Source organism: Rhipicephalus sanguineus, chromosome 7 (assembly GCF_013339695.2).
Source record: "Rhipicephalus sanguineus isolate Rsan-2018 chromosome 7, BIME_Rsan_1.4, whole genome shotgun sequence".
In the NCBI taxonomy this organism is placed as follows: Eukaryota; Metazoa; Arthropoda; class Arachnida; order Ixodida; family Ixodidae; genus Rhipicephalus; species Rhipicephalus sanguineus.
The window spans coordinates 157,571,084-157,592,431 of NC_051182.1; the positions used below are offsets into that span (position 1 = coordinate 157,571,084).

At 46.7% G+C, this 21,348-nt stretch overlaps 1 protein-coding gene across 1 annotated transcript; it reads left to right on the plus strand.

Moving 5' to 3' along the window:
- The first annotated feature begins 17,646 nt into the window (after positions 1-17,646).
- LOC119399192 (uncharacterized) lies at positions 17,647-20,389 on the plus strand. The gene is made up of 2 exons (XM_037666005.1): positions 17,647-17,790; positions 19,409-20,389. The coding sequence occupies exons 1-2, from the start codon at positions 17,647-17,649 to the stop codon at positions 20,387-20,389; spliced, it is 1,125 nt and encodes a 374-aa protein (XP_037521933.1).
- The last annotated feature ends 959 nt before the right edge of the window (positions 20,390-21,348 follow it).

Genomic DNA, 21,348 nt, shown 5'->3' on the forward strand with positions numbered 1-21,348 from the left:
TTCAGAGCTCCTTGTATTGGCCATTTTATGCTTTCGCGTTAAATTAGAAATGCGTTTGTGGTCGACAGGTGTGCACTAATGACAATGTTCGTCAAGCCTGACAGCTTCAAGAATAGACAAACACCCCTCTCCCTTCACTCGTGGCGGATCTGGAGCGCGAATTAAGTGGTCGCCTGCGGTAGGCGCGACCGTGGGCGTTGGAGGGACGTTACCTTGAAACGGTCACTCGTACAGTGATTGAACATTCATAATTAAGCCATTTCCCCAACCAGGGATACCAACAGTTATAAACGAGCCGCCGAGCTCACGCTCTACACATTTTTCTGTCGTCTTACAACACGTAATAAAACTTCTGTTAAGTTTCTTCATCAGGAGTCACTCTCTGCTAGCTCGTCACTCTCTGCTCTGGACGTCCATGGGCCTGCGGTTCGACATATCCGCTCCGCACAAGGCTAACCGCTGGTCGGCTCTTGCAGCAGGCCAGGGATAGAGAAATGTATTCGGCTAACTCTGCTATATCTGTATGCATTGATATATTGTTCTTTATTTATTATGTATAGTTAAGAAGTAGGCGTAAGTTATCAGTATTAAATCTCTTTAGAATTTCGGCAGTTTAAGGTATGAGGCCAATTTTCGGTCATTTTTGTTAGAAAGCGGTAATCATTAGATATTATTAATCTACATTACAAAGCACACCTTTTTGGGAGCATGTGAGCATTATAAAGCAAGTCCTGCTTTTTGTTATTTTTATTAATTAAAATTTTCATTAAAAGTGGGCCTTACGCGAACAGTCATAACTCAAATTCCACTCGATAACAAAAAACCTCATTGCTTGTAGGAACATAAAAGAAGCTTTGGGCAGTGCAATGAACGAAAACACGTGAGGTCAGATGAATATTAAAATTACAGTGAATAAATAACCAAAAAATTATGCACTGACACTAGGGGCACCTTCGTATAACAGGGAGCAATATAAAAATCTTGTGGCACGATTTTGCGCATTGAGGTTCATTGCACACATACGCATGTCATAAGGAAGTGTGCCAATTTTAATGAAAAATCTTGATTAGCAAAAGCGTTAGAATGTTCGCGTGCGGAAAAGTACCAAAAATGTAAGTTTTGAGAAAATCAACGAAAAAGATTTGACACAGGTGCAGCGCTTACACAAGGTCACCAAAAGCCGTAAAATCCTCAAAATTTGTAGTTAGTTCCATTTTGGGCCTTACTCTTGTGTGCCTTTGCTCGAGCGAAAACTCCCCTTTTTTTCTAGCTTGCTGTGCAGCATAAGTGCCGTGATGGGATGCTTTCGCGATGCGGTGCCGATCATTTGTGAGGCAAGTTTTTGCAGTGCAGAGGCCAGGCTCGATGCGAACTTTCTTCAAAATATCAAATATGCTTCTGTGTCCACTACTGCAATGACACAAAACGCCATACAAGGCAAAATGTATGATGGACAGGCTCAAATACGTGTCCTTGAAATGTACGACGTTGCAAGTCTTCGTAAAATAATTGACAGCGCAACGTGTTAAACACGCACAGAAAGAAGAAAAGGACACAGCGCTGATGGGCTAGTTGGAGGATGTTCATAGTAAAATCTTCTTTCTGTCCGTGTTTAACCCGTTGCGCTGTCAATTATTTTACGATGAACATCCACCAACTAGCCCAACTCGCTATTCTGTTGCACGTCTACCTGGTGAAAAGTTTATGACCTTTATAAATAAAAATGATGGGCTTACAATCCTATTAGAGCATTATTACATGTCCGCACTTGATATGATTCTAAAATAACCAACAAAATACTACATATCAAGGTAATTTTATTATGCGCACAAAACTGGCACTTTAAGTGTCGGTTTCGTAGATGATGGGTGGTATAACATTTTTGCTTGCATCTTTTGAAAGAAACTGCGTAGACAGAAGCTTTATGCAGCAAAATGATGGGTGATAAATTGCGCATTTCACATGAACAAAAACGAAAAAAATCACATTTGGAAAAAAAAAATTTGCTTTTTTCACGTGGTCTCATACCTTAAAAGAGCTGCGTAGAAGGATGATATCTAGCTAAGTCGTAAATGATGCGTGAAGCTTTCTTCTAAAGGACTTACAACTTTTTTAAGGCTGTGTGGGTACCAGTGACCTATACGCTTTGGCAGTAAGTCGCCTGTGGCCTAAAGATTTCGAGAGCAGCAATTTGATATTAGTGGGAAGAACTAATTTTTGGGGTATAAGAGACCACTAAAATGCGAGAGGGTTAAACACACGTGGCTGCAATGCACATCCCACAGCGCCTTTTCTGCAAACGGAACACCGAGTGTTTTAAATGTCATTTTTCCTGAAACCATGTTGGAATGGTGTTAGAATGTTATGTCGCTCAACGAAACTGGATAGACGTGTTAAAACAACTTTTGCTAGGCTCTTAGGAAAAACAGGAAATATAGATATCAGCCCAAACTTGGCAACACTGTTATAACAGTTATTAAAGACCGGGATGACCCTAGTGACTTGCATTCGAAAAGATAAATTCGATGTCGTAAGCAAAGGTTAAAAACATGGGTCAGTGGATGTGCAGTCCAAAGCTGACATGTTTAACAGGAAATATTTGTCTGTCGTCCACATCTGATGAACTGCTCTTTTTAAGGCTACGAAGTATGGTGACAACTTCTTGACTATCAACAGTAGAAAGAAAAACGCTGTCATAGATACGCGGTGAAGGAAATATCAATGTTTCTATAGACTACCACTGGAGTGGGAATGCATAAGGAAAGTGTTCTTGAGGGAATTTTTCGGGGAGTGAAGGACCACACGTTTGATTCCATGTATAAACATTTTCTCGTGTATTTCACTTGTACAACCAGGATAAAAAGATTAGATAGATGCCGCAGGACAATGTCACTGCGGCCACTGCTACGCTAGAAATGTGCGCATACTACTGAGTTTTGGCAACTCTGATGTCTTTGTCTATTTCTGGAGGCGTTCAATCATCATACAGTTGAAAGGTCTCTAGTTTTGACAAGTATTTTATAAAGCTGCTCCTCAACACTCATGGGATAAAGCAAAGGGCTAAGCCAGGGCTCCCAAAATTTTCCAGCTTCGTGATTCTTTCTTCATTGGGAAACGCTCAGAGTGTAAATGCTCTAAATTATTTATTTACGTTATATAGGCAGTTTCTGCTTCAACTCCGCAGTAGACGTCATTGCATGACACATTTTATAATGGATCATGAACTGATTGAAGGTTGTTTTCAAGTATTGGCTTTCAGTATTGAGCATGCAGTAACGGACGTTTAGTCGTTTCAGCGCACAAGAATATACTCCCATTTGATCAATGAGGCTACAACAAACAACACCTGAATCAGTCATCGACAACCCAACGTTAGTTATAAATGCATCAAGAAGTGTTGCTGACTACTGTGTAACACGAGTTGGCAAATTAATCACATTTGTACGCGCATGCGGAGAGGACAACGTGTTATCAAAGCCAAATTACAGTGTACGTTACCCAAGATATCAATGCTGAAATCTTCACCACCATAAATTGTCTACTTCTTTTGATCGACCAACTGAACAAGGCCACCTAAGCATACAAACTTTGAAGATCACTGACGAACGTGCGACAATGTTCATTCCTTCCAACGTGTATGCCGGGGTCTCGCATTCGCCGGGTAAGCACGGGCCGATTGGAAGGAATGAACGTTGCTGTGCATGCGTCCGTCATTCTCAAAGTTTATATAAGAGATATTTCGAGATATTTCGAAGATCACACTAGTGGCCTATTGGGGTTTATTATTTCTGTCCACAGTCGAACGGGCTATTGGTATTGAGCTTTCATTCTTATTACCAGTCAAAAAAAAATGTTGCTTTCACTCGCAGTCGTGCTCAAATCGGTAGGAAAACTTGTACAGAAGCTTACAGCCACTCCTAGCCTGGAAATAAATGTAGTTTAGAATCTCCGTTAAGCGGTTACCTACAAGAAGTGTGCACATATATGGCTAAGCGGAATTAGCGGGTACACCGATTGCTAACGTTGCGCCTATACAATCTTAATCATGTCCGAGATAAAGTGCTAGATGCAGCCAGGCATGTAGACTTTGGTCAGGTTTCCCGGCTATATCTAGAACTTCATGCGATACATAAGAATGAACTGGCGATTGCGTAGTAGAATAATGCTTTGGTGAGAACTGTTATACAAAAGCGTGATAATAAAGTGCTCATCCGCAACGTTCTCTATTTCAGCAATATCATCTGGCCTACGCACTTTATCGATATTACCCACCTATTGAGCCATAACTATTTCGTAGAAGAATGTACGGTTTATCCGATGTCTATGATGAAGGATGCCAAGAGTTTACTAAACCTTGGTGCTTCCGTGCAACTTTACCCCATCGTAAGTTTACCTGATACTTTTATACTTTTCGCGGTACATATAAGTAAGTTGAAAAGAATAGAAAAAAACTGTTTAGCTTTAGCTGGCACAAAGCCGTAAAGACCAATGTACAGTGGAGCTGAGGGACAAGTGATGACGTCATCAATAGGGTCACACCATCTGCGCTCGGCTTGCCTGCAGATTGCCTTCTGCCATACCCGACTCGGCCCTACCACCTGCGTCATTGCACCTCCTCTCCGCTCACCCCATTCTCTCCGCTTCACCACCGGCATGTATCCAACTCGCTTGCCTCCTCCATTCGCCTCCGCTGAACAATGCTATACCATACCTCCTCAACATCGCTTCCCTTTTCCAGCGCTTGGTAGTATAGCAAGTAGTGGAAACTATACATGGCAATGCTCTGCTTTACCCTATCCCCTTCTTTTCCTCCTCCTCACCACCACTACCCTTTCTCACCTCCTCACTATACTATCTTTTGCCCTTCCCCCTCATCTGACCAACAGGTCCCTACTCAAAACCTACAATTTCCCACCCCTCGCTTTTCAGTTTACCTGATACTTTTTGCGGTGCATGCATGTTGAAAAGAAAAGAAAACAATATTCAAGATGGTGATTTTAGGTGTTTGCGAAAGCACTTTTTTGGGGAGTGCGGAACCGTGGTTAAAGAAAAGAACTTCCGAACAATTCTTCCGCATTGCCGGTACATTTATGCAGAGCGAAGCTTTGCTTGTAACTTAACTCATTAATACCCCTATCACACTGGCATATTTAGTGTCGTTTTGAGCGAGTGCACTTACGCCCCCAGAATGTCACTTTGCTACACAAGAAAGAGGAGTGTACTTCCAGAATGATGGTGATGGTGATGAGCATTTCAGTAGCAAAACAAATATTTGTTATTTCAGGCAATATCTCTTAAATAACATGTTACAGCTGTGAGCACTCCTTAGAACGAGCTTTAGGTGCAAACATTGCAGATGCGGCCATTGCACGGACTGTGCTGGGCAAAGCCCTGGCGGTCGTGGCCGTAAACTGCGTGATAGCGAGAATGGCGAACTCGTTTTTTGTGGTGTAGCAGGTTCTAATGCATAACAACATTTCAAATAATGAAAAAAATAGTTTAAAAAAACTATGAACACCGCTTTTGATAATAACGTAATTATTTTCTTTAGGCTGCCACCGAAACTAGACACCCCGACGTAGCGAAGTAAGTTTCGTGAACGCACTCGCCTGCAAGTGCGCTTTCCAGCGAGTGGAACGCCTGTGCGACTCCCTGAAAGTGCACAACATCAAAGTGCACTTAAGTTGGCCAGCGTGGCAGGGGTACAACATGCTTTCGGTCATTTTAGCCTGGCAACTGTAACCGTTGGTTGTGTTAAGCACATTCGCAATGTTAGTCCCACTCTTGTCGGTATTGGAAACATTCTGCACGAAGATATAACGCTTGCTTTTGAACTGTGTCGTACAGCAAGCAAGGTTAGATGTTTTCGTCTTTAATTTATTCACGTCTAATCTTAAGTACCATAAAAGTACATCTGCCGCACATACTTGGAATATGCACGTTTGAGTTCCAGGAAATTATCACAATGTAATCTTCATCTATAACTGCCTTACCGAATGTTACATAAGAGAACCTTAACCGCTTAATACCTACAGCACTTAAAAGCAGGGTTCAATTGAGCAACTTTAAAAGGAAAGGTGCCTGAGTTAAAAGTACCAATTGTTTGGACAATCTACGTCGTCTCATTCTAACACCTCGGTATATTACACCGTCATCGTACACATTTTAAACTGTTCGTGCAAAATAATTAGGAATACATATGCCCAATAAAAAATATTTTGATACAACAACCTTAACATAAGTTTAAAGTTTACGTGCAAGCCTAGTCAAAAGTTTTCCTGTAGTTATGCGACGAGTTTTGAATGCGACTGTTTGTGAATGTGCTTTTTCTTGAAAAAAAAATGTGCACAATCATTGCGTAGCGTGAAAGTACCTAAAGAAACTCCTCGACACTGAGAATATTGCTTATTCACTTATATTTACATGCCTATAGCAATTTCATTTGCCTTTTCGTTGATGCTGTGGTCTCTTACGTTGCAATTTACCGTGCAGTGTACAGTGAGAAATTTAGTATTTCGCGTGGACGTGTGCCGGTGCCGCTTCGGCTGAACAATGGTCCTATACGGCCTCGACTCCTTTAACAATGGAGGTAGAGCATGGGCAAAGCTAAGTGGGTGAGAGGGAAGCCTTGTATAGCGAAGAAGAGAAATGGCAGCGATGGGTAGAGGGTGAAGCTCTGTTGAGAGGAGGAGAGCAAAAGCGAAGCTATGGCAGCAGGGGAGCAGGTGGTGTGAAAATGGGGCGAGAGCAGGCGAGCGATTGGCTGAGTTGGAGAGGAGAGTGGAGAGCGATTGCGTTGCAGAGTTAAAATCACTCGAGGTGTCGCACCAGGTAAATTGCGCAACGAGTGGGTGGTTTGAAGCTGCCCAACCATTAAAGGGACTGCCTACCGTCCGTCATCGCTTTTCTGTTTAGTACCGCAATAGAAAGCGTACCGTCTAAAAAGTCCAACCTTGCAGCGGTTTCTCTGGAAAGTGAGTAGAAATTTTTACAACAGAATTTTTCCATCTGCGTTCGGTCTTCTTCCATTGGCGTGAAACATGCCCACAACACTGGTTGGTCGACGCGATGATGATTGTAGTGCCGGTAAAAATTAAAACCGAAACCACGAGTGATTTCTGTAGGATTACGTTATTTTAGCTGAACATTAATGTAATGAATGTAACAGTCGTTTTCAGCGCCCTAGCGGTTAAAGGAAGCCTTATTATGCGATTACGGAACACCTGTTTTTGTAATCGTAGTCTATGTGTTTATTTTAGCACTACTGCCGCAATCCAAGCCAAGTTGATTCATCAAAAAAAAAAAAGACGATAAATGCGCGCCTTCACAGCGCAGCACATGTGAGACATACTAGCAACAATACAGCGGCACAGTACGACCAGCGCGGAGGGCCGCATGGCATAGCGCATGAGTTAAAGCAGACAAAATCGAGGATGGCGCCGCAAGCAACGCCAACGGGCGTCTTTTTGGATGCGTGAGAAAAAAAAAAGCAAGAAATTATTCTCTGACGCAACCGAAAGCTGCCTCAAGTGCGTAAAATACAATTTCAAGTTATACATGTTTGTTTTTAAGCAAAATTAGTCTACATGCGAGGATTTCTTGTCCTACCAGTAGATTGACCACATCGCTGTTGCGTGACGCTAGCGGTCGTTCTTTCACGATTTTCAACATCAAATTAAAAATATAATTCCTTTTTTATGGGGCAAAAGCGTGCTCGTTGCCACCGATGTGACGAGCGATCTTCTCATTTTCACCACAATCAGAAAATTTTTTCCGAGCGGCAGACAATCCCTTTAAAGAGTGTTCACCCACATTTTATCGTCACTATCTCTCCCAGCATAAAAAAAAAACATCCAGCCAAATAGGTGTAAAATATTGTCTTACGGACGTGTAGTGAGTATTTCAACACTTCACAAAGTGGTGATGGATCATGCCGTAGCGAATACTTCGCAAGTGTACTTGTGCTCAGAGCCTTAAGAAAGGTTGCAACCGCCATTCATATGGCTGCTGCCCCAGTTTAGACGTTGACTGCCCTGCGTGTTCCGCGCATACCTATAAAATTTTATTGCGCCCGAAATTATATGAACAGCTTCGGCACGTTTTTTGATGTCGCCGTCATTTTCCACATGAAGCCCAAACCTACGTTCCGCCTAAAATCCATAGCGTCCTTTGAGGAACAACTGCGAACTTTGACCATAAGGGCATGCTCGCTTGCGCTCGCGCTCACCAACTCGACCGGCATTACTAGACGGCTCGTATATAGCATTCCACTCGGTGTGCCCTCAGCGCATACTTAGACAGTACGAAAGCAGCTTCGCTCCCTGGAGCGGCCGCATTCCCCTACGCCGGTCGCCTTTCCCTTATTAAAATGTGAGACAGACGAGTTTGACATATCAGTCATTTGACGCTCTAATGTGTCCCTTTAGAATTTTCTAATGTACTTGAAATATCATTCAAAAACATATTGGCCACCGTCATTCTGATGCGTACTAACAAGTGATAGTCTAGTGAGCATGAAACGACCTTTGACATCAATACTCATTTGATTCTCTAATGTATTCCTTCAGAATTTTTTAAATGTACCTGTAATGTCATTCAAAAACATATTGGCCACCGTCATTCTGATGTGTCCTTATGAGTGACTTTCTTGTGAGTATGAAATATCCTATTTGCAGTGACCCTCGGCCAAGCTTGTGCTTCGTGGCCAATGACATTGATAACATTCCTGAAACAGAACTATTACAGTGCATGACAACATTTATGTTTTGTCCGGATGATAGTACGGATATAGCATAAGTGTTGTCATGCACTGTAATAGTTCTGTTTCAGAAATGTTATCGATGTCATTGGCCACGAAGCCAAACCGAGGGTCACTGCAAACGGGATATTTCATACTCACAAGAAAGTCGCTCATAAGGACACATCAGAACCATGTGTTTGCTGGTTGATACACACGCAGCCAAGCATCATACAAAAGTGCATGCATGCACCTTCTACACACTTGTACTCTACAAAGACATTTCTCAACAAAAGAAAATGAATAAAAATATTTATTGGCTGGGAAACATGCAGAGGTTAAATGAAAGAAAATATGGTGTACACCTGCCATATCTTCCTTTCATTTAATCTCCCTACTTAACATTGACGGTAGATTGCTTTTGATGCGCAAGGTCCTTGTAGGAAATCCATGTATGTGTATCCATGCATGTGTATCCTGCACAAAAGATTGCAGTAAAAATATAAAAGTTGCAAAGATAACTTTATCCTACACATCATGCACCTTAGAACACTTAGATGTACTGCCAAGGCCCGGTGCAGGCTGACATAAAACACTTTTGTGAAGTTAAAGTTAGTCAAAATTGCATCTTATATCGCATTTCCAATCAAAACTTTCAGCAAATCCTGTTAGAAAACAGGAAAACAACCCAGAAGGCCAAGTCCAGCATCAAGTATACATTAATAGAGTTACGTCTAGGGTCTTGTTTCTTTGATCTTGGAATTCCCTAAAAAAAGGTGCAATAGGTTCATGAGCAGGCGCAACATGTCCAAGCTTTCTGTAACGATTGAAACAAATGCCTACCATAAAATATAGACTCGACCAGGCTCACAGGTAGAACGCTCCCTTCTTCTGCAAGCTGTCGTCTGCTTCAGTTCCACGAACAGGTGAGATCACCGGGTACATATGTAAAGGATACCAGAAAACATTCATGACTTGGCGCACCACACAGACCTTACAGCTCACACACAATACATACACTGTATTTAGGCAAGTCTATGCTTATATACCAGCAAGGGCCTTGAATGATGGACTCAGATTGCGCTATAAGAACAGGTATAACCGGAGCAACGGCTCATGGCAGACAACTGTAATGGTGCCATTGAAAGCCGAACTTTCAGAAACTTTTGTACTTAGTAAACACTATGTGGTTGGAGAACGCAGATTGCCATATAGGTCAATTAAAGGACGAAAATTACGTCAGCTCTGCTACACAATATAAAATGCATAAATTGATAAAATAAGAGTATGTGTGGCCCATGTGCACACTCCATAATGCCGAGCTTTACATATTTTATAATATAATGAATTTGAGCCATTCGGGAAAGTAATTCTAGTTGTGTTAAAGCCAATGAATGCCTGGAATATCGATTTGAATATGTAGTGCTGAATTCCATCCAAAAAAAAAAACCGTTAACCACTTTTGCCAGCCTTCTGTAAACTTCTGCACACATAGTTACATATGAGAATTTAGATTTGTTTCCCCTAATAATTACTTCATAAAATTGATGTAGCACTCTCACAATGAATGCTACATCTTAGTCGCACAACCTGCAAATAAGAGCGCTTTTTCAGTTTCATGCTGCCTTAAGAAAAGCTCACAAAAGAAACATGAACTTTAGATAAGCACATAATTGAGGTGTGCTTTTGCCACCCCAGCACAGTGGATAAAAAGCTCTTGGAACAGTGCTGCTTAACCATTAAAACAACTTCTGTTAATATAAACCAGTATGCTTCAGGAAACAATATAACGACGGGGCAAATATTTCACATCATTTTTCTCAAACACAAATATCGCAACAAAAGGCGCCTTGCCAAACGCAACTAACTGGCATATTTGTCTAGAATTGATAATTATGCGCATGTGCAGCCACACCGTGTTTTTATATCTTCCTCCCCGCGTACTACATGCCCATTATTTCTGAGTTTCCTGAAGAGTTACTTCATTTGTCTGCATCATGAGAAGGCTAGGCGATGAACGTTATGTTTAAAGCAGTTCTACTTCCGAAGTGATAAGCCATCGTACAAATAGCTTCAGGCGATGATCTCGTGCAGTATACAGCTGTAGTCGATTTCAATAACTTTCGACGACGCCAAGAAGTTTATTTACAGAATCATAACTGGACTACAAAAAATCTTGCAAATTATTCTTCCTTTGGTTTACGATCGCTTCTGAGTGGCGGAATGCCTAGAACGGGCAACTTTCTCTCTCTCCTCGGTCGTGGCCCCGTCCCCTCTCCGGGAAAGAGCCATGCTCTCAGTCCTCCCCTCCTACCTCACCGCCCCCCTCCGGTCCCCTGCGCCCAAAAGCGCAACGCGAGTGTGGCCCTCCCTCCCTGCGGCACATACATCGCGCAGGCGTCCCCACGGTCACCCAGCTCCCAGGTAGAGAAGCGGCAGCGGGCAGTGGGCGGGCCGAGCGACAGGCATTCTTGGAATCGAAAAACAGCCAAGGAAGAAGAGCGCCATGACAAGAAACGCTTGCGTTACAGAAGCGAGCGGAGTATCGCGCAAAGCAACGTGCCTTCATCCACCCGTTGCAGTTGTAAGTAGTGAACGCACATGGTGAATGCTTCATACAACCGTATAAAGTGCACCGAAAGCATTGAGCATAGCGTAAAACATACCTGTCTATCATCCTTCCTCTGGCCATCATACCCGCAGAGTGAACACACCGCCCAGACGATCACACTCGGTTCCTGCGTAAAAGACGTCATGTAATGAAGTAACCTAGCTGTGTAATTCAGAAATATTCTAGAACTTATCAAAATCAGGCATCCACTGTGCACTCTTTAGCTTTACAGTCCACAATGTACCGTACACTCGGCGACAGTCTTGTCAAAAGGCTGCTGTACGTCCGCACTCGCCGTCAGTCACGACACTAGGACCTAGATCGTCTTGGAAGGTACACTTGATATTGAATCAGGTAACCAACGTGCATAATAGATAAACGTGGTAACGAAGCATTGTAGAACACAGCATGGCACACACACACAAACAGCGCGCACCGCGCACCCGGCAAACAACTAAAGCGCCCCCAAGTACTACAAGACCTGTTGCAACTGCGTGCTTACACTAAGATAACTCCATAGGTGGCAGTAGTGTCGTGTCATTGTACATAAAAAAAGTGTATTTATGGCTTTTTTTACACCTGTGTGTGCATGTTGGGAATGTGTTATGACTGTTCAATTTTGTTATACAATTATACATATTGTTTTCCGGAAATGAAAGAAGTTAGAAATGGGCAGTTTTCAAACTCGCATCCCAGACGACGGTCATCTCTGAGTCCTTACTCAAAAGAAACGCTTTTTTGTTTCAAGTTACTGCCCTCTCCCGTAGATAGAAAGAGGTAGGGATTAGGATGAGGAGGAGGAAATGGGTAGGGTGGGATAGGCGACACCCAACATTGCACACAGAGGAGGTGAATGGGACAAGGAAGGAGCGAAGGGAGAGAGGAGTTGACGCCGTGGAGAACGGAAGAGAGTCCCGTGGAGACGACATTGCGAGAGGGGCGGGGCGGGAGGAGGATGTACGCGACGTTGGGCCAAATCGAACTTCGCTTGTGGGCTGCATCTGACCAGCGTTGCAACAGCGAGGAGAGATAGAGGCAGTAGTTTGAGGTTGGGAAAAACGCTTGTCTGCGTATCTTTGCAACCAACAACATTCTCTTTTGGACATATATGTAAGTGCACCATGAATACGAACCATGCATAAGAACGGTCCCTAATTTTTATCACAACAATAACGAACTTTTTTTTCTGTACGTCACACATTGTCCACAGTTCCAATTCTTCTCCGCCCCCCAAAATCCTTCGCGACGCCGTGCGGGTAATCCCCACTCTCCTCCGTTAATTTCTTCTGGACAAATGGGCAACACGGGCCCCTGAGCGAGTGTTCGCAGTGTCACTTGATCATATCTGTTCATATTTGCATATGCGATCGACTCATGCTTTTTAAAAATAAGGAAATGCTTACTTCTATATATACTGCAGGTAATATAATGAACCTTGCTGCGGTCGTCAGCAATTCTTCGATCGCCGGTGCATGGGCGATGTATGTAAAATATTTACGCATTCTACTGAAACACGATATTTGTGTACATTGCAACACAACTTGTTTATTGCGTGTAGTCTCTGAAAGACGAACTTCTCTATTGTGATAAACTGATATTACGGTGACAATTAAGGCTATTTAATTTCTTTGTTGTGATGCGCGTTTTGACATTAGGAACGGCAACTGAAAGTCTGAACACTTCAGTTACCAGAAATTAAAATGCACATGGTCATTTGACTCTGTCATGTACACTTAATGTTAAACGACATTAGGCTTTGCATGTCTAATGTCTGTCTAGTGGCGCATTAGGAGCGCACTTAGTCGACATTAGACACTCAAGACTCATTTTCATAAGGGTTAGTTACGCCAGATCAGGTCCAAAACAGTTATCCGCTTGTCTTACTTTGCATAATTTACCAAGTTATTGTTGTCGCATTCGTTGCGTCGCCCCTACGCTGAAGCTGTGCCTTTTCTTCTGTAACGTTCACAGGAGTCTGCGCTGAAAAACCTGGCGTATGTGAGGTGGAGGAGAGAAGGCCTGTCAGTGTCATTGTTCATATCTTTTTCGATGCGGTCTATTTACTACACGCTGTATCCTTCAGACGCCACAATTGAAAGCGCATCAAGAGCCGACGCAGAGGCACACTTCGAGCTGTTCAGACCGTGCAATGACTCTTCCTACGGTAAAGATCAGGGAGAACGTGACCCAAAACAAGTAAGATAATGTGGCTACTTCCCGTCAGTCTTTCCGCCCTTAATCTTAATGGTCAAGTGATGATCAAGCCTTAGCACGACGAGCCTGCTATTTTGGGGTCGGTGTAGTTCGCTCCCCGTGACCCTCTTTCTTTGCGAGGCAACTACCCCAGCTCTTAAGTGCCCTTCTCCCCTTAATCGACCAGACGGGATTGTACTCGTAAATAAGCGTCACTTTATTAAAGGGGCTCTGCTACTCTCTTTTGGCGTGCTCAGAGAACGCGGTCGGTCGCTGGTCGAGGCTTCTGCGAACATGTGGGCCAAACATAACAGCGCAATACGCGACGCGGAACTTACAATTAATTTTCAAAATTAGCTAGTGGTCACTCGCTCTTCCGAAATGGCCGCGCGATGAACAAAGTTCACGGCCATTGTCTGGTTTGAGCAACGTGAGCTAAATCATTCCGGCGGCAGCAATAGTTTCACGTGACGTACCCGCACTGCATAATGAAAGTAAACCACGTCTCTAAAGAAAAAAAAAATATGAAAGAAAGTGTTCAAGTAATGACGCGTGCGGACCAACGAACGTAACTTCTTGTCCCCTTCTTCGCGCTCGCTTGTACAAAAGCAGAGAGAGTGCTTAAAGCGTCCGAGAAATTCGGGCAACTCCACTCTTACTTGACTGATTCTAAAAATCTTTTACGACAGTTTATTCGGGGTGCAACAAACTCATTTAATAAACTCCTTCGATAATTACTTAGAAAAGGGTTGCAGGGCCCGTTTAAACAATGTGGCCTCTAGATTTGCAGTTCCTGCTCTGTTCCCGGCTCATCAGAAACTTTCGCGTATTTGTGCTCGTTTGTGTTGCGCACCAAGTGCCGAGTGTGTCAAGCAGCGGACAAAATAGCTTTTTAAATGTTCACTAGGTGTTGAGTAGTAAGCTCACACACCTGCGACTTGCACCGTTCACGCAACCAAGTTAGTCACAAAGCCACTGGTCGCGAATGGTCGCAATCGGCCGCTTTGGTAGCAAAGCGACAACCTTGTCTAAGTCGCTCCCTGTTGAATACTTCACTCGCACGAGACCTCTGAACAAATCAGGTGCGTTGGAAGAGGGTGGCGGCGTATTGACCAGCTAATAGAAATGCAATCAGACATGAATTATGTGTGTCGATGGCTATAATTCGCACGCAGGTGTGAACGTCGGTGGCGTAGCGTCGCTTTTTGGTCGCTAGTCGCAAAGAGTCGCGCGCCACCGGTAGTCGAAGGTGTGAATGAGCCTTAAGTCGTGGCAACATGTAGATTGCCGTCCAATCTTAAGGTGAACACGGCTCAGCGTGGCTGGGAGCGTGCGACGCAGACACGCTGAGCTAGGCCGCGCATTGATCCGGCCCAGCCGTGCATCGAATCGAAGCGGCACATGCGCACACGAGTGCGCCACTCTCTCTGTACTACAGCCAAGCAAGAGCGGCGCGACTACCGTCATGTCACGCAGCCAGCAATGGCAAGCCAACGCTTTTTTAAAGACGGTAGTCTTTCTTGGGAAACTTAAACGCAGAAATTTTGGTCTGTCTGTCTGTCTGTCTGTCTGTCTGTCTGTCTGTCTGTCTGTCTGTCTGTCTGTCTGTCTGTCTGTCTGTCTGTCTGTCTGTCTGTCTGTCTGTCTGTCTGTCTGTCTGTCTGTCACCCGATTCAGCGATCCGGCCAAAGTTGAACCACTTGAACTGGTACCCATCGTGAACTGGTACGGCTGTTCATAGTTGTGAACGTTGACGATCAAAAAGTAAATATTACGCATATCTCAGGCGCAACATATAACTCGGTAAGCATTAGGTGGTGTGTTCCTTTAATAGAAAATACATAGATACATAATTCTAAAGACCCTAGTTTCTTAAGCTGCGCTGAAAATGCAGCTGCTCTGAAAATGCCATATGCGCGCCGACGAACGCCCTCTGCCACGGCGGAAGGAAACCCTCTGCACAAGCTCATGTTTCCCGACGTATTGCCAGATGGCGTCCATATCTCACGCAGCGCCTCCTCCATCGTCTTTATACGGCATTTGCAGCGGATAACGTAGATACGCGGCCAATTTTTTTTTATTTTCTCAAGCCAGCAGTCCGCTCAGCAAGTGAGCTTTTGCGATAATATCGCGCAGTAAACGAGGTTTGCAGAGACTTTGTGGTATGGCGCGCGGTGAGTCAACGGGGAGTACTAAAGCCTACTGCACGCCCTGCCGTTTTGTTCACGTGTTGGGCCGACACAATGGACTTGAGCCGCATTGCGCAACGCTCCCTCCTGTCGCTTTCTTTCCTCTTTGGCTACCATGGTGGCTCTCCAGCGCTGTAGCAGACAACGCGGCGCATCTTCCGTGGCGTCGAGTTGTTACGTGGGTCCCTCAACGAACTGAGGGACCCACGAATGTTTCATGCGCGGCCGCGCAGGGCGCCCTGGCGCTGCGCGGAGCGCGGCCAGCGCGGCCATAATCACTGGGAAATATCAGAGTACCGCAATGGTAGGCTGCACGCCAGCAACAATGGGCGGCGGCGGCAATTTTGTCCGGCGCGTTGCTTGTGTGCTGAGAATTGACCAACTTTTACGCCTCGATGCCGTGTTACGCTCGGCGGAACTGCAATGTACGTGTGCGTTTCTTTAAGAGGATATTAAAGTGATTTTGAGTCATCGAAATTTATTAATCGACTGCGCGGTAAGCACCGTAACTAATGAAACGTGCGCGAATGTTGCCATGTGCTAATGTGCTAGCGAACTCTCTTCATGACTTCAGCGGTCTCTTTTCGTGTGTTCGCTAGTACCGGAGCTGTAAGCATAGTTGCATTAGCGCTGTGACTTCGAGCGAGATGCCATTTACTTCGACACTTGGTGAATGTTGACTGTGTGCGCTAGCTTTGAAGTCGGTGTTCAGGCTCACTTCATAGCGCACTCGAGAACATTATCGAGCAACATCGAGAACATTCATCATTGCGTCCTTCGACTGATCGCTGACGCATGCCTCGTTTGCGCACCATGCTTGCTCTTCAACTGGGCGTTATGTGTAACAGAAGTGGTGCGTGTACGGTAACTGGAAGTTGCGCGTGACGTATTTGTCTCGGTTCGGAACGCCATCTTCAAACGCACCGGCGAATCGGCGTGCTGTAGGTAAGGTGCATCTTATTTTACGAATACATCGTCATTTCCTAGCAGATACGTAGAAAATGATTGACATCACTAATTGTTTAATTTCCTATGTTTTGTTTCCTTAATATTCCTTACGTTGCAGTGCATTTGCAAATATTTTGCTCTGTTCCGACAAAGCTTTTTTTTCTGTTGGTGTTGCCAGCGCGTAAACATCTGGGCTTCGGTTTCTGCAATGCTTTTCATTTCAACATTATTAAATGCGAATCTTTTCTTAGTGAACATTTGTCACTTTGAGCGTTTCTATCTACGTATCTATCTATAGAGCCACCTACGTCTGGCTGCTCTCAGGATCGTCGCCTTAGCTCGGTGTAGACCAAAATTGGCATGGAAGGGTAAGAGAATTTGACGCATATGACTGTCGGGTCATCACAAGAATATCGTGAAAATCCTGTCGCGTACGTCGTCAAACCCTTTACTCCAGATACGTGTGGCACATACCCGTTTACCATGGGCCGCTGTGTACGGTTATGCGCCACAAGTGATTGACAGTTTATATCTACCCAGGAACGGCGTTTGTGGTGTCCTGACTTCTTTCTTGTGTCCGTGTTTGCACGCCCTGCCTTTTTAGAATGAGAAGAGACATTGGTAATTTTAATGAGAGAGCGTTAAGAAAAACCGACAAGCGTTGAACCTGTAGTGTACGGCAGTACCACTAGATGGCTGTACGATTTATGTAGTGTACAACAGTACTGCCAGCTGGCAGCGCGCCATGTACTGGATTCCATAATAAGGGCTGCCAATAAACCTGACGTCACTTGTCCGCCCGGAGACTCGACTGCCGTGTCACGTACTCGCCCAATGCGCTCGACATGGTGTCAGAAGTGGGCTGGATCTATCTCCCCTGATCCCGTGCTTGCATCCTGGTGACACGGCCCCGCCGCCGCCGCCGCTTCTCTGCCATGACGACTACCGGTGTTTAGGGCTCCGCCGGGATGTCGGCCGCTCCATTCTTGCAAGGCATGGCCCAGCTGCGTCCACCGTCGCCGTTCGACTTCGACAACTCCAGCTCATGGCTTACATGGCTGCTGTTTGAGGACTGCTCGTTCGCTACCGGACTTTACGTCGCTCCGGCAGAGGTACAAGTGCGCTCCATGCTCTACTGTATGGGCCCGCAAGACAGGGTTGACCTCGCGTCGACCGCGATAGGCGAGGCGGATATGAAAGACGTCGCCGCGTGAAGAAGGCGTTCACCGACCACTTCGTGCACCCGCCGAACGAGCTGTACGAGTCGGCGCGCTTCCACCGCCGTACACAGCAACCAGGTGAAACGGCCGACGCATTTTTTTCGGCGCTCCGCACAGTGGTCAAGTCCTGCAACGTTGCTTGTTGGGCGAGTTGGAACGAGTCAGTCATAACGTAGTTCAGCGCAAAAAACAGGCAACAGACGAGTGAGAGGACAAGGACACAGCGCATTCTTCCAACTAAAGTTTATTGGATCGGGACGCATGTATATAGACACGGTTTTTACCTCCTGGTTTTTTCTTTCTTCTTTTTTCTTTTCTTGCTTTCCCTGTGTGTATATACATGCGTCCAAATCCAATAAACTTTAGTTGGAAGAATGCGCTGTGTCTTTGTCCTCTCACTCGTCTGTTGCCTGTTTTTTGCGCTGAACTACGTTATGACTGTCAAGTCCTGCAACTATCCGTCGCCCGACGTCGAAGAGCTGCTCGTCCGAGACCGTTTTCTCGTGGGCTTGCTCGACCGCGAACTCTCCGACTAGCTCTGTCGGAACCCGAAAATGACTCTACACGAAGCGCTGACGTACGTTCAATAGCACGAAGACGCAGGTAAAGAGCGCAGAACACGTGACTAGGCAGAGGCATCTTCGTTCGCCGTCGACGCCGCTCGCCTTCGCAAGGGAAAGCGAGCGCCAGCTGATAAGACTGTAGCGCCACCGACATCGACGGGATTGCACAGTGAAGAAAGAAGAGGTCGGACGTGACCTCGTGCGACGCGGCAGCAAGGCTGGCGCGAGGGGCGCAGAAAAATAAAGAAGTTTTAGGCTTCGGCGCTAGACGGACGTGTCGAGTCGTTTTCTTATGCGTGCTCCACAAATAAGACTCCACAAATAAGGTGACCCGGAGAACACGCCCTTCGATGAGTGGCGCTGCCATGTTGCCGTCACTCTGCCCGCCAGTGAAGCCGTTCCACCCGGCCTACCCCCGAGCGTGGTTTATGCAGCTCGATGCTATTCTCGCACTGAATGGCATCACGGCACAGCCGATGATGCACGCCGTCCTACTCCAAGCGCTGCCGGTTGAGCTACACCATCTTGCTGCCGCAACGACATCCAGCCCGCAGCCATATGACGACCTCTGCGCTGCGGTGCTGGCCCGCTACGGCGAGACGTACCGCCCGCTACCGGGGACCCGTGAGTTCCGGGTTTCCCCTCCGCCAACGCGAGCGGTACCACCCGGCCCGCAGCCCTCCCATGACCACGACCTACCTTCCCCGGCTACGACTCCTCCGACCTCACGTCAGGCCACCAGCGCATCGTTTTCTGCGCCCCTCTCGCCAGCCTTGCTGCCGCGCCGCACGAGGTCACGTCCGACCTCTTCTTTCTTCACTGTGCAATCCCGTCGATGTCGGTGGCGCTACAAGACAACGCAAGAGCTGTGCACATTCTGCGGACGAGCGTCACACCCTCGCGCCGACTGTCCCGCTCGCAACGCGTCGTGCAACTTTTGTCGCAAGAGTGGCCATTTCGAGAACGTGTGCCGCCAAAAGAAGCGCGTCAACGGCAAGCACACACGGAAACCTTTGGCCAGCTCCATCGAGTTGCATGCAGTTGCGGGAGAGCGCCCGAACGCGAAGTTCGTCGAGATACTCGTCGATGGGCGCCCATTTTCCTTCAAGGTGGACTCCAGCGCCGAGGTTTCAGTCGTACCCAGTACATTTTCCGGCGTCCCGTCGAAGCTTCATGACCCCGAGAGCGAGCTGAAAGGCCCAGGCAACAACATCCTGCCTGTCACAGGCACTTACGTCGCTACCCTGTCGTGGCACGGAAAGTCAACCAAGCAGCTTCTCTACGTCCTAGCAACCAAGACGGTCCCGCTGCTAGGCTTCCAGGCAATTCAAGCCTTGGGCGTCTGCACGTTTGTCGACGAGGTCGCGAGGACCTCACAGCCCACGGGCGGCTTTTGTCTCGATGCCAGACTCTTCCGAGGAATTGGGACGCTCCCCAAAACCTACACTATCAGGCTGCAACCCAATGCTACGCCTTTCTCGTTGAGCGTACCACGGCGCATTCCACTCCCTCTCCGCAACGTCGTCAAGACTGAGCTAGACAAGCTAGAATCGGAGGGCGTGATTCGTCCAGTGGACACACCCACTGACTGGTGTGCTGGGTTGGTTGTCGTCCCCAAGGTCTCGGGCGGCTATCGGCTGTGCGTGGACTTGACTCGCATCAATACGGTGATTCTTCGAGAGCGTCACGTGCTCCCTACAGTGGAACAATGCCTCGCATTACTTGGAGAGGCTACAGCTTTCTCCAAGTTAGACGCCACGTCAAGCTTGCACCAGGTTAAGCTGTCCCCCGAGTCCCAAGAATTGACCACATTTATAACCCGTTTGGACGCTCCTGTTTTCTCCGGCTGCCGTTTGGGATCACGTCGGCACCGGAATACTTTTAGCGGCAGATGTCCCGGATCCTCGAAGGCCAAGCGGGTGTGGTGAGCATGACTGACGACATCCTCGTCTTTGGGAAGACACGTTCCGAGCACGACCGCCGTCTCCGACAAGTCATGGACCGGCTAGCAAATGCAGGAGTCACGCTCAACCGTGAGACATGCTCGTTTGCGACTTCGAGTGTCAAGTTCCTTGGCGCCGTGGTCAGCGCGGAAGGAATTTCTCCAGACCCAGACAAAGTTGCAGCGATCCGAGCCACGCATGCACCCGAATATGTCGCAGCGGTCCGTCGCCTGCTAAGCCTCGTGAACCACATCGGACGCTTCTTACAACACGTTTCGGAGGTGATTGCGCCGATCCGAGCGGAAGAGGGGAAGTGGAGAGAGGGAGAGAGAGGTTTGTGGAGAGGGCTTGCGCATGCGCAGTAAGGGTGGTCACGCCGCACACCACCACCATCACCACCGGATTGAACTCCGCTGTAAGATGCTTAACATCTAAAAGAAGCTTTGGCGGCCAGCTGGGCGGTGCAAAGGTTCCAGGAAAACGTCCGTGGACTCCAGTTCTTCCTCGAGATGGACCATCACCCGCTAGTGGCGCTCTTGCGTACCATCGATGTTGACCTACTGCCACCACGGATTCGGCGGTCTCGCTTGAGCTCAAGCGTTTCCAATACCAAGTACTCTACGTACCGGGGAAGCTGTTGGCAACAGCCGATACGCTTTCGCGCGAACTGCTGGATTCCCCTTCATCCAACCGGGTGATTCAAGTAGTGCTCTTTGCCCAAGAGGTCGTCCGCTCCTTCCCAGACATCGTCTCGTCGCAGCTCGAGCACCTGCGCCAGGCCCAAGCCAACGACGGCGAATGCAGTCTGCTGCTTCAGTACTGCGCCAACGGCTCGCCTCGGTAGTTCCACTTGCCTCTCCATGTAAAGAGGTACTGGCAGTACCAAGGAGACTTCAGCGTCTGTGAGCGACTGCTTCTGAAAGGGCCCCGCATCCTTGTGCCGT

What these genes read in the sequence shown, in the direction of transcription:
- LOC119399192 (XM_037666005.1), top strand. Translation starts at nt 17,647, where the DNA reads ATGTCGGCCGCTCCATTCTTGCAAGGCATGGCCCAGCTGCGTCCACCG. An exon ending in TTTACGTCGCTCCGGCAGAG is followed by an intron (nt 17,791 to 19,408) that starts GTACAAGTGCGC and finishes TTTTGTCGCAAG; the next exon opens with AGTGGCCATTTCGAGAACGT.